This window comes from Phoca vitulina, unplaced genomic scaffold, assembly GCF_004348235.1.
Source record: "Phoca vitulina isolate PV1807 unplaced genomic scaffold, GSC_HSeal_1.0 scaffold46, whole genome shotgun sequence".
Classification (NCBI taxonomy): domain Eukaryota; kingdom Metazoa; phylum Chordata; class Mammalia; order Carnivora; family Phocidae; genus Phoca; species Phoca vitulina.
Genome location: NW_022589749.1, coordinates 7,236,700 through 7,249,941, shown reverse-complemented (window position 1 = coordinate 7,249,941; position 13,242 = coordinate 7,236,700). Strand labels below are relative to the sequence as shown.

Here is a 13,242-nt window from a genome sequence, read left to right as displayed (position 1 = left end):
AACCACTTCATAATTTCAGAGCAAAATAGAACCCTCTTCCTTTTCAATGTCCTATATGTGGTCACTTTCCAAGCATGCTGAAACATTTACTGTGGTTGACAATATGCAGTTCCAAATGTGGAATAATAATGCTACCAAGACAATACAGATGGTAATGGATGTTCAGGTTAACAGGTACAAGAAGAAATTAAATGTGACAGTATTACTTACTGGGTTAAAGATATGGACAGAGAGAAACCTAGTGAAAATCTCCCTGAATTTGCAAGAAACACTACAAAATTTTAACTGCTAGAGAGACTGGCATCTTTTGAGAAGAGTGAAGCATAATGTTGCTCATATGGTCATTAGCCAAGGTCTTGGGAAGTACCAGAGCCATGCATTTCTTAGTGGTATCTGCACTGCTAAGAATTCAACCAGTGTTGAATCTTTCTGTCATGAAAATATACCACATTTCAGGCGCCTGGGTGGCTCAGTTGGTTAAGCGACTGCCTTCGGCTTAGGTCATGATCCTGGAGTCCCGGGATCGAGTCCCGCATCAGGCTCCCTGCTCAGCAGGGAGTCTGCTTCTCCCTCTGACCCTCCCCTCTCTCATGTACTCGCTCTCTCTCATTCCTCTCTCTCAAATAAATAAATAAAATCTTTAAAAAAAAAATATACCACATTTCACAGCTCTTATGGCTCACAAGCTTGGCCAAAACTTGGGAATGAAGCATGACCATGTGACCTGCAAGTGTCATGGCCAGAACCTCTGTCCTATGCATGAATTTCTTATTATAGATATGGGCTTCAGCAACTACAGCTTTGACTACTTCCACCGGCTGCTGCATAAGCCTAGAGGGTACTGCCTGTTCAAAAAAACCTGAGCTCCAAAGCTCCTTTGGAAAGCCATATTGGAAAAAAAAAAAAAAGAAAGAAAGTAGATAAAGGAAAAGAATGTGATTGTGGCAGTATCCTTAATTATTAAAATGATCACTACTGTCTGCCCTCATGCCAGCTGAAGAAAGGTTCAGACTGCACATTTGGGATCCTTCTACAAAACCAGCAAATTTCTACACCCTGCTGCCTCAGAGTAGATGAGTGTGACCTCCCAGAACACTGTAATGGTATTTCCAGGTGGTGCCAGACAGATACCTACAAGCAAGATGGCATTCCTTACAAAGAACAAGGTTACTGTTACCAGGGCTGGTGCTGAAGCATGGAGAATCATTGTGTTAAAATCTTTGGAAAGGGCACAAAGGTTGCCTGGAAAGTTGATATCATTACATGAATACAAAGGGGACAGGTTTGGAAACCATGGCAGTGAATCTAAGGGGATGATTAAGGTCTTCAGTAAGCGCAAGGCCAAAGATGCACAATGTGAAAGGCTGTTGACTGAATTAAGAAACATCAAACACTTCCCCACTTCCCCATGTAGGACATGTGGTATTGGGGTGCAGAGTTTTTTGAAGCCACAGACAGAGCTGATGAGAGGGATGGTACCCAACGTGGTTCACAGATCTGTATTAATCAAACCTGCTTATATACCACTAAGTGGAATATAGATACCACTATATTCCACTATGACTACAACCTGGACAAGTGTCATTGCAACAATTTTATGAATGTCACTGTGTCTATATCTATACCCCTCCTACATGTGAATCTAAGGGTTATGGGGACAGTTTGAATAGTGGCCCAGCTCCATGTGTCCCCTCTGACTCTCAGTATGACAAAAAGCTTATAATCCTAATCTGGATCTTGCCTAGCCTTTACTGTTTCTCATTCCTACTACCTTTTTGTTTACTTACATCCATAGAAGATTTAAGACCAGTGTCAATGCAAAAAATTAATCAGAGAAGCAAGATGAACAAACCTGACAAACATTTGATAATTACCTTCTTTCTGGTAATAAAGCCAAATATGAAGTGATACAAAAAGGACTTTTTTTTTTTTTTAAGATTTTATTTATTTATTTGACAGAGAGAGAGACAGCGAGAGAGGGAACACAAGCAGGGGGAGTGGGAGAGGGAGAAGCAGGCTCCCTGCTGAGCAGGGAGCCCGATGCAGGACTCGATCCCGGGACCCTGAGCTCATGATCTGAGCCGAAGGTGGACGTTTAATGACTGAGCCACCCAGGCGCCCCACTAAAAAAACTTTTTTAAGAATTGGACTCTGTAGTTCTGGTGTCCCTCAAGGTCTACAGAAATAGGAATTCTTTTTTTTTCATCTGTCTCTCCAAATGTTGACTACTTAATCATTTTTAAATTAAAAGAACTTAAAGCAGCTCCCTATGTGAAGCAATCTTTCTTGTCTATGCTATCCAGATCAGGTTTCAGAGCTATAGGGCAATGACAGGCCTCAAGATGTGTTTTTGACATAACAAGGCCAGGTCACCCTCCACAGTAAGGTGAAGCTCATGGCCTCAAACCTAAAGAGCTGTTAACCGAGCTCCCTAACATTTCTACAGAGAGTTCCTTCGGAATGATCTCTGGAAACTTATGTTTCAGAGTATCCTATCTAATTCACCATTGTAATTTACTCTGTCAATTTTCTCTAATCTTAAGGATTTTTCCTTGGACAGACCGAGGGAGTATATCAGGTGAGAAGCATCTCATTACTAGTTCCAGGTGTTTTAGTTGATTGTCATTCCAGCCACTTTGTCCATTTGGCTTTTCCTTTTTGTTTTGGCATCATAGTATCTAATGCCCTGGCCTCAGACTGACTTTGTTCATAACTTAACTGAAGAGATCAAACATCACTTGTCGTGTGATTAAAGAAGAGGTGCCTGGGTGGCTCAGTCAGTTAAGTGTCCGACTCTTGGTTTCAGCTCAGGTCATGGTATCATCAGGGTCCTGGGATTGAGCCCTGTGTCGGGCTCTATGCTCAGCATAGAGTCTGCTTGTCCCTCTCCCTCTGCTCCACCCCCTGCTTGCACTCTCTCTCAAATAAATAAATTAAATCTTTTAGAAGAAGAAGAGGAGGAGGAGGAGGGAAAGGGGAGGGGGAAGAAGAAACGGATTAGACATTCCTACTAGTGAATGAGGCTCTGCAGTCTGGGAATCTTTTCTTTACCAAAAGGTTCTTTCTAGCCATTCATTCACTTATTCATTCATTTATTCTATAAACATACATTAAACACTTACCATTAGGTTAAACCATGTAAAATTGATGATATTACGCCATTTTCTTTTTCTTTTTTTTTTTTTAAAGATTTTATTTATTTATTTGAGAGAGAGAGAGAGAGCACATGAGAGGGGGAGGGCCAGAGGGAGAAGCAGACTCCCCGCTGAGCAGGGAGCCCGATGCGGGACTCGATCCTAGGACTCCAGGATCATGACCTGAGCCGAAGGCAGTCGCTTAACCAACTGAGCCACCCAGGCGCCCAATATTACGCCATTTTCACCTACAAAAATGGTAAGTTCATATGGTTCAACCTAATTCTATGTCCAGGCACTATGAAACCTACTTTTGGACTTTCGCTTATAAATAGGAGTTGAGAGTTTTTGATACCTAAAATTTCTTTTTTTTTTTTTTTTTAAAGATTTATTTATTTCTTTGACAGAGACACAGCGAGAGAGGGAACACAAGCAGGGGCAGTGGGAGAGGGAGAAGCAGGCTTCCCGCCGAGCAGGGAGCCCGATGCGGGGCTTGATCCCAGGACCCTGGGATCATGACCTGAGCCGAAGGCAGACGCTTAACGACTGAGCCACCCAGGCGCCCCACCTAAAATTTCTTTTAATCCTGATTTCTCTTAAATCTTATTATCCCCTCTAACTCCATAAGATTGGCCTTAATTTCCTAGAGCAGATGGTTCCTACTGTTAAGACTTAGAACAGCTCTGGGGCGCCTGGGTGGCTCAGTTGTTAAGCGTCTGCCTTCGGCTCGGGTCATGATCCCAGGGTCCTGGGATCGAGCCCTGCATCGGGCTCCCTGCTCAGCGGGAAGCCTGCTTCTCCCTCTCCCACTTCCCCTGCTTGTGTTCCCTCTCTTGCTATGTCTCTCTCTGTCAAATAAATAAATAAAAATATTTAAAAAAAAAAAAAAAAAGACTTAGAACAGCACTGAACAAATAAGAAAGTAGGATGTGCCTGAGGATCCCACCGTCAGTTTTTTGACAGTTACTGTCCTTGCTTCTTCTGAGTTTCAAAAACTCTTCAAAGAACAGAAACCCAGGACTTTCTTTGTCCAACCTCAGAGAGAATAACAATACTAGCAAAATCTGAGCAAGCTGCTGCATGCCACCCTACTTCCCCCACGACCATGGAGTAGAGAGCCTGGAAATGGCACATATAAATAATAACCTGGAACTTATCTAGAAGAGATTTAAACAAATCTAGTATTCACTGAGGTGATAGGAGTCTATCTCTTAGAAGGAAAGTGGCTTCACCTCTTTGAACAAAGACTTGAAGAATTACTAGTGAATCTGAGAATAACAGAGATCCTGCCCAATTCAACAAGAAAACCTACTAACCACAGCACTACATCCTCTTTCACTTCCATAGTTTAAGGCATGGTTGGAAAAGACTTGAGATGTTTCCCAACACTCTTCTCAATCCATTAGTGTGGAATAATTCTGGTTCCTGGATGTTCCAGTATTACAGTTTCAAAGAATGGTGGAGGGCTGGTAGCAAAATCAAGGGTAGACTCCACTGTATCTAGGCCCCTGCTATAGAATCTCTTCTGTGAACATAATAATGGTGTTTGGGTGTCTGCATCACGCCGAGCCTGTTGCTTTAGTTGGTAGAACTTGTATTGTGTCCAGCTATATACTCCACAGTTGAGCAGACCCTGGGATGATGCTGTTAGAGCCTGGAGATGAAGTGATGGAACCCATCCTTCAGGTTTTCAGAGATCCAGGGAATCGTCCCCATTCCCCTTATTTATACTCATTGTTATATTTGTTTTATCTCAAACAGCAAGATCTGGTGTCAGTTTTTTATATTTTTCTAGCCCTTTTTTTTTTTATTATGTTCAATTAGCCAACATATAGTACATCATTAGTTTTTGATATAGTGTTCAACGATTCATTAGTTGCATATAACACCCAGTTCTCATCACAACACGTGCCCTTAAAATACCTATCACCCGGTTACTCCATCCCCCCACCCCCTACCTTCTGTAACCCTCAGTTTGTTTACTGGAGTCCTTAGTCTCTCATGGTTTGTCTCCCTCTCTGATTTCTTCCCTTTCTAGCTCTTTCTGAACTCACTCTTTACACTGTACCTTGTTATGGATGACTGAAAGTTGGTCATACTTCTTGGCATATACATAAGGAAAATGAACTCATTTCAATGCCCTTCCTTATTACTTCCATTTCCCAGGTCAGGCTTGAGAAAAGTGCCTTATCAGTATAGTCAGATAACTCAAAAAAGGCTTCATAAGTCTGATTAAAGAGGAAAAAAGAGAATTGTTCTATTTCTGTATTCCTCTCTCCCCATTTACCTAGAATAGCTAATTTATCCCATTCAATTCACTCTGGGTGGGGAAGAATTATGTCACTATCAGTGTTTCATAAAAACATTATCTGGTCGATCTTGTTTTTTTGCTACCCATCCCTTAAAAACACACCAATAAAATGAAGTTAACTAGAGATACATATGCTCTGGAATGCATGGCAGGACTTTCACAAAAGTGTCTACCTCATCTGTGAGGAAAACTTCACATTCTTCATAACTGAATATAAATAATACATTTTCTCTTTGCAACATAGAAATAAATACGCTAAGGGAAAAAACTGTGCTTACTGAGTAATGTCAGTGTAAGAGAACAGGATAAGAGGGTATAAAAACAGATGCTGAAGGTGTTACCTGGAGAACACAGAGGGCCATGTGAAGTTTCATGTCCTGTGGCTTAGTCAACTTCATGATCATCAGAATGACAGCTGTGAAAACACAAAGTATAAATCTTCTTGCCAGCCCTACCTGTCTGAGCATAAAATTCCCCAATATAGGGACGCCTGGGTGGCTCAGTTGGTTAAGTGTCTGCCTTCAGCTCAGATCATGATCCCAGCGTCCGGGGATCGAGTCCCGCATCGGGCTCCCTGCTCAGCGGGGAGCCTGCTTCTCCCTCTGCCTGCTGCTCCCCTGCTCCTGCTCTCTCTGATAAATAAATAAAATCCTAAAAAAAAATTCCCCAGTATACATGCCTACACACCATGAGAGATAAAGGTATAAGCACAATGAAGACTAGGAGTGAGATTAACCAGTTACATAAACCACTGGGCCTCCAGTCTCCAACTTCTATTCCTCACTGACTAAACTTTGCAGGTTATTAGTATAGCAATGATGGTAAGACACACTATGGGAGATAAATTACACTTCTTAGTGTTTCAGAATTTACCAAGCTCTTTCATAAGCATTATCCAATCTGATCCTCACTATACTTTCTGTAGTAGAAAGGGCAGGTGTTAATATCTCTGAGCTCTATCAGGATGTTTCCTCTCTTAGGCTGCATCTCATGTCTAATTACCTTAATTTCTAAAACATAGGAATAAAAAGAAGAAAGTGGGACCAACATAGATTTTACGGTTGGACAGGAATTTTACAAGTTTCAGTCATCCTTCTTGGTGAGCCCACTTTGCTTGATCAGACCCCAATAGGTGTCCTCGTCATTGCCCAGCTCTTCCCATTAAGAAACCCACCTGGGCCCCAGCAGCAAGAGAAGGCCACTGGGTAGAAGCGTACTCGCTGCTCCACAATGTGAATCACTGCCCACTGTTCACTCCCCAGGAAGCCAGTTGATTTCACAAACTTCTTATACAGAGTCTGCGCTTGGATGAGTAAGACCTAAACATGGGTACATAAGTGAGTAGTTTGCCTGAGGCTTGGTAAAACTTCCCAGCTCTAGCTTCCTCTTGTTGTAGAGGAATCACTTCTCTCAGGATCTGACAGCAGGAAAACTCATTCTGTCTTTACCATTTAAGACTGGCTTTTTCTGAAAGAAAATCATCTTCAGAGTGAACTTTTGCTTAGCCAAGGGAAATGGACAGATATTAGACAAACCTGTGGTTACCACGTTCAATACATAAACTTGACATCAACTCTCAGGCTTTTTTTTTTTTCCCCCTAACTGAGGCTAATCACAGTATGTATGGGAAGTTAAAGCTAAGATCTAACCAGACCCTCTTTTAAAGCACTTTACTAGAGATTGTGTTAGAAAGAAGTCTGTGCATGGGGCGCCTGGGTGGCTCAGTCGTTAAGCGTCTGCCTTCGGCTCAGGTCGTGATTCCAGGGTCCTGGGATCGAGCCCTGCATTGGGCTCCCTGCTCGGTGGGAAGCCTGCTTCTCCCTCTCCCACTCCCCCCCTTGTGTTCCCTCTCTTGCTGTATCTCTCTCTGTCAAATAAATAAATAAAATCTTTAAAAAAAAACAAAAAAAGAAGGAAGTCTGTGCTTAATACCCTTAGAATAAACACATCAGCACCCTGGCTGAGCTTAAATTCTCAACTCTAAGCAAAAAAAAAAGGTTTAGGAAGTCTCTTCTTGCCCTTAGATGGAAAATAGACTGTTTTCCCCTTCCATCTGGGGGCTATCCATATAAGGTTAAGCTAATGAAACAAATATAAAGCAGTTCAGAAGTCCAACGTGCTTTCTGTGGGAAGTAAATTAGGTAATAATCTTGGTAACAAATCTGACAAATCTAAAATTTTCCCTAATAATCCAGACCCACTCTCTAAGTTAATAAGCCAATTATTTTATTAAGTTTAGCCATGTAGTTTCCTTTCCCCACAGACATAGGAATCAAAAGGAAGCTTTTACTTATTTGGGAATATTTATGTCTAGTAGAATCAGTTCTGATTCTGAATACCCACTGAAGCTTGTGTTATTTAAAGAAGCAATCATACAATCTCACTGATATGAGGAATTCTTAATCTCAGGAAACAAACTGAGGGTTGCTGGAGTGGTGGGGGGTGGGAGGGATGGGGTGGCTGGGTGATAGACATTGGGGAGGGTATGTGCTATGGTGAGCGCTGTGAATTGTTTAAGACTGTTGAATCACAGACCTGTACCTCTGAAACAAATAATACATTATATGTTAAAAAAAAAAAAAAGAAGAAGATAGCAGGAAGGGAAAAATGAAGGGAGGGAAATCGGAGGGAGAGACGAACCATGAGAGACTATGGACTCTGAGAAACAAACAGGGTTCTAGAGGGGAGGGGGGTGGGAGGATGGGTTAACCTGCTGATGGGTATTAAGAGGGCACGTACTGAATGGAGCACTGGGTGTTATATGCAAACAATGAATCATGGAACACTACATCAAAAACTAATGATGTAATGTATGGTGATTAACATAACATAATAAAATAAAACAAAACAAAACAAAAAAATAAAGAAGCAATCAAGTATCCCCGGGGTGCCAGGCTCTGGGATACCTGCCTCTCTTGTCAATCAGTTCTAAATGTAGATCATCAAAATCATCTTAATATAAACTATTCATTTCACCCTCTTTACAAAGTTGCTGATTTGAGCTAAGCTATCTCTATAACTTATTTTTGTTTTTTTAAAGATTTTTTTTTAAATTTTTATTTATTTGACAGAGAGAGACAGCAAGAGAGGGAACACAAGCAGGGGGAGTGGGAGAGGGAGAAGCAGGCTTCCTGCTGAGCAGGGAGCCTGATGCGGGGCTCGATCCCAGGACCCTGGGATCATGACCTGAGCTGAAGGCAGACGCTTAACGACTGAGCCACCCAGGCGCCCCTCTATAACTTATTTTTAAATTGTTAAAAGAAATTCTCCATAATTTTATTTGGTTTACATGTGCCAGCTGCGCTAGCAAAACAAAACATATCCGTGGGATCAATTTGCTCTGCAGGCAGTTTGTAATCCTTGAACCAGCATATAGAGAGAGGAGAAAATGACACTGAAAAGTAGACATGGCAGATAAAAAGGCATATTTACTTGTGTGCTGATTTTGTACTAGGCAGTTATGTGTAAATAAAATATTATTCCATGGCTAATTATTTTAACTGTACATCATTCTGACGATGTCAAATGAGTATTTAGTAAATGCCTAAGCCCCTTAGCATTTTAACCCCAGGTAGACATAGCATAAATACATTTATAGCTAGTAAAGGATTGAGAAAAGAAAATTCCTTCATTATTTGGAAAATTATCAAATTAAATCAAAGCACATTTCCTATGTTCTGGAGTGTTATCCTGTATAAAGGACATACTTGACATATACTAGTTTTCTGGTCTGGTCTTCCATGAGGATCCACAGGAACATATATTAATTAGCCCTAGAGTGAGCATAATTCTCACATAATGACTATAGACTCTTTCCCCACCAATCATTTAATCTTGGGAAGTCCAAATACTGAGGTAGTAATTAAACTGTCAATATCTCTTGGCTACTTTCTTAGTTCTAGGACTTTAGGAAATACCTCTCCATCCCATCTTCCCAGTCCCTGGGAATAATGCCCCATCCCTCCCAATCCCCTCTCTTTCCATAAAAGCAGGTGGCACCATACCACAATGGTGAGGAGGCTGAGGAGAAAGGTGGTCAGGAAAATGGTGATCCCATAAAAATAAAGTGTGCTACAGACTGATGTGTTGGCAGAAGGCAGTTCAGCCACAGCTGATGGTGGTGAGTACATCAGAATACACCTAGGAAGAGAATCAATGGACAGGACCACTACTACAGACACAAGACTAGAGAGATACCCATTTGGCACAACAAAATCTATTAAATATGCAATTTTTCTTACCATTTTGCTAACCCTTGCCCATAACACCTTATTCCTTCTCATAGATACATTATCTTCCAATCACTTCGCATTATATTTCTACTTAAGTATTTTTTGCCTTGACTATACCTTGTTCTATAAACGCTACCAAGGTTCCACAGAACCTTGTTCCAAATACAAGCAACTTATCCAGAATGTATGTAGAAAGTCTTTTCCATATCTTTATATAGAAAAGAAAATGGAAATAATAGACTTGGTCCTTGCTTACCTGTGGCTCTGGCTGAAGTTGTGGAAACATTCACTAACATTGCCCAGACAGAATACAGGTATCATCAACAGCAGAGGTATCAGGCTGGGAGGGGGAAAAAAACTTATCACCCTAATATTCAGACATTTTTATGTCTTTCCCCTTCACAAAATACTCTGTTCTTCTCCCAATTCCATCACCCCCCACTCTCCACAAATATATAATTTCTTCAAGAAAAATGGTTCAAAACCCTTACATATACTTCTTGTCCAATTGTTGGGTAAGTGGAGTGGAGAATGCATTTCAAACCTAAATTAATGAACCCTAAAAGAATGTCAGAGAGTCTTTGGGTGTGGGTCAAAGTTAAAGGAAAAAATCTAACAAGGAGTTCTGTGCTAACTTTCTATGACCACCAGGAATAACTTCATTTTCATTAGCCCCTTCCTGGGAGCTTTTTCAAAGCATACGTTTAAATAACCAATTATTTATCCAGCTAAATATAGCCAGCTCCCTGTAAGAGGAAAAGATCCAGAAGTAAAAGTTACAAACTCTGATATGACCACTACATTAGGTGAGATCTAGATCCTTCTGGGGGTAAACAGTTGTAAGACTCTCACCCATTGATGAGATCTTGAATGCCATCTGTTATAACTCTTTATGATATAAAAAGGAATTAGAAGTCCAAAGACTTAAAGAGAAATATTTGTTGAAGGTCACATAGAGTTAATGGCAGAATTAAGGTTAAAAATCCAAATCTGTAACTGCTTGCCTATTCTATCTGGGAATATGGTTCCAATGATCATATGTTTGTTGCTTCCAACTCAGTAAGGCTCTGTGAGGACCTAGGAGTGATAGACTCAATGGAAATGAAGGGCACTGTCCTTGTATTTGTTCTCACCTAGACCACAGAATAATGAGAGTTTACGCCTTGCTAGAAAGGAAAGCAAAAACCTCACCTTGACAAAATGATGGCTATTTGACCAACGTGACAAGTATAATCTATAACCTGTGAAAAGAATAAATATGAGTAAAGTCTTAGAATATTGCCAGTCATAATATAATAAATATCAGGTCATCACTTAGCACTTGAACGAACAAAAATTCCCAAGAGCCACCTTGCTTCTGTCAAGCAATATTTGCTCCAAAATTCAATCAAATAGATAGTTCCTCAGCATTGGAGGCAAGGGAATTTTATCTGTATTACTATATTCTAAAAAGTACAACAACAACAGCCACAAGGAGAGCCTGCGGGAAGTAGCTTAATATAAGACTTGGATACCACAACAAATTCTCTTAAGAAGAAAGGTAAATACGAAATCATACAGTACTCCTCAATCTTCTAATAATAGTTCAATTCTATTCTCTTTTAGATCCAGGAAGGTATGGACTTTTCAGATCTTATGGGTGGAGCAGAAGTCTATGTATAAGATGACCAGCAGAAAGCTTAATAGGCCAGGATTAGCATAAGGGAGGAGGGTCAAATAAGCCCTTTGGATATAACATCTATTAGACTCTAGAAGAAAGAACATTCCAAAAACCCCTAGTTGTGTTAGACACTGAAAAATAATTTACAGAAGAATGTTATCTACCCACTGGAAGTTTATGGTAAAAGACTTTGAATAGAACACCTTAAAGTGAAAATAGAATAGAAAACAGCTTTTTTCTGTTCTGAGGTAAGAAATCATATTATATTCTAGAATGGCATTGTTAAAAATCAATAAGCATTAAGTGAGCAGTTAATCAATGATCAGAGATGGGTAACTGATTTACCCTAAAAACTATGGATCAGGAATAGTAAATGATTTCAAGTAAGTCAGCCATTGTTGACTTTAAGCAAAATGGGAAATAAGCAAAATCAGTCTTTGGTGACCTCTCCCACCTGTGTCCCTTCTTTTCATTCTATCCTCTATCCATCAGGCTAACTTGTGTTTAATTCTTGTACTTACCTTCCTGTCAATGAATCTCTGATTTAAAAAAAACTTACTGATAATAGTACCATTTATTCATTCAACAAATTTTTATTGAGTTTCATCATGTGTATGATAATATACCACTTTCATTTGGTCTAGAACTGATCTGTAGGCTCTAGAGAAAGGTATGTGGGGAAGTTTTCCAGATTCATTTCTGGAAATTCATTCATTCATTCATTCATGCTCTTAAACAAAAAATCCCCTTCAAAAAAAACACAACAAGGGGCGCCTGGGTGGCTCAGTTGTTAGGCATCTGCCTTCAGCTCAGGTCATGATCCCAGGGTCCTGGGATGGAGCCCCGCATCAGGCTTCCTGCTCGGCGGGAAGCCTGCTTCTCCCTCTCCCACTCCCCCTGCTTGTGTTCCCTCTCTTGCTGTGTCTCTCTCTGTCAAATGAATAAATAAAAAAATCTTTAAAAACAAAACAAAACAAAAACAAAAAAAACACAACGGGGTTGGCTCAGTCAGTGGAGCATGCAACTCTTGACCTCGGGGTTGTAGGTTCAAGCCCCATGTTGGGTACACAGATTACTTAAAGATAAAATCTTAAAAATATATATATATAACAGAATGGATACTGTAGAAATAAGAAAACTGGAATATTTAGTAAGATTTACATAATAAGATTAAAATATATAATGACAGCCAAAGAAATGAAAATTGCTAACATCGTAAAAATGTTTTTTTTTAAATGATTTTATTTATTTGAGAGAGAGGGAGATAGAGCACAAGCAGGGGAAAGGGGCAGAGGGAGAAGCAGACTCCTTGCTGAGCAGGGAGCCTGATGCAGGACTTGATCCCAGGACCCTGGGATCATGACCTGAGCCGAAGGCAGACACTTAACTGACTGAGCCACCCAGGTGCCCCTAAAAATGTTTTCTACCAAGATCACTTAGTGATACACTGAAAGAATCAGGAATAAGAAACTGATACGAAAACAATGGATCGTGGATCACATCAAAAACCAATGATGTATTGTATGGCGACTAACATAACATAATAAAATTAAAAAAAAAAAAGGAATAAGAAACTGAGTGTACTAGACAATGGAATACTATTCAGCACTAAAAAGGAATGATTATACATGCTATAATGGATAAACTTCAAAAGCATTATGCTAAATGAAATCAATCAGACATAACAGACTATATATTGGATGATTCCATCTATATGAAATGTCCAGAAAAGGAAAATCTCTAGAGTCAGAAATTAGATTAGCAGTTGCCTAGTGCAGGGGGTGGGAAGGAAATTAACAATAAATGGGCATGATGGGGCGCCTGGGTGGCTCAGTCAGTTGGGCGGCTGCCTTCGGCTCAGGTCATGATCCCAGGGTCCTGGGATCGAGTCCCACATCGGGCTCC

General features: G+C 40.4%; 1 protein-coding gene across 1 annotated transcript in view; it reads right to left on the bottom strand.

Moving 5' to 3' along the window:
• Positions 1 to 4,286: 4,286 nt before the first annotated feature.
• Positions 4,287 to 13,242, bottom strand: part of TMEM116 (transmembrane protein 116) — a 43,002-nt gene continuing 34,046 nt past the window's right edge. Inside the window, exons 6-11 of the mRNA XM_032431488.1 lie at positions 10,869 to 10,918; positions 9,934 to 10,017; positions 9,450 to 9,585; positions 6,620 to 6,764; positions 5,787 to 5,860; positions 4,287 to 4,788 (exon numbers count right to left, since the gene is read on the bottom strand). Of these exons, the coding sequence (XP_032287379.1) occupies positions 4,537 to 4,788; positions 5,787 to 5,860; positions 6,620 to 6,764; positions 9,450 to 9,585; positions 9,934 to 10,017; positions 10,869 to 10,918 (741 nt within the window). The 3' untranslated portion in view covers positions 4,287 to 4,536. The remainder of the gene's footprint in view (positions 4,789 to 5,786; positions 5,861 to 6,619; positions 6,765 to 9,449; positions 9,586 to 9,933; positions 10,018 to 10,868; positions 10,919 to 13,242) is intronic.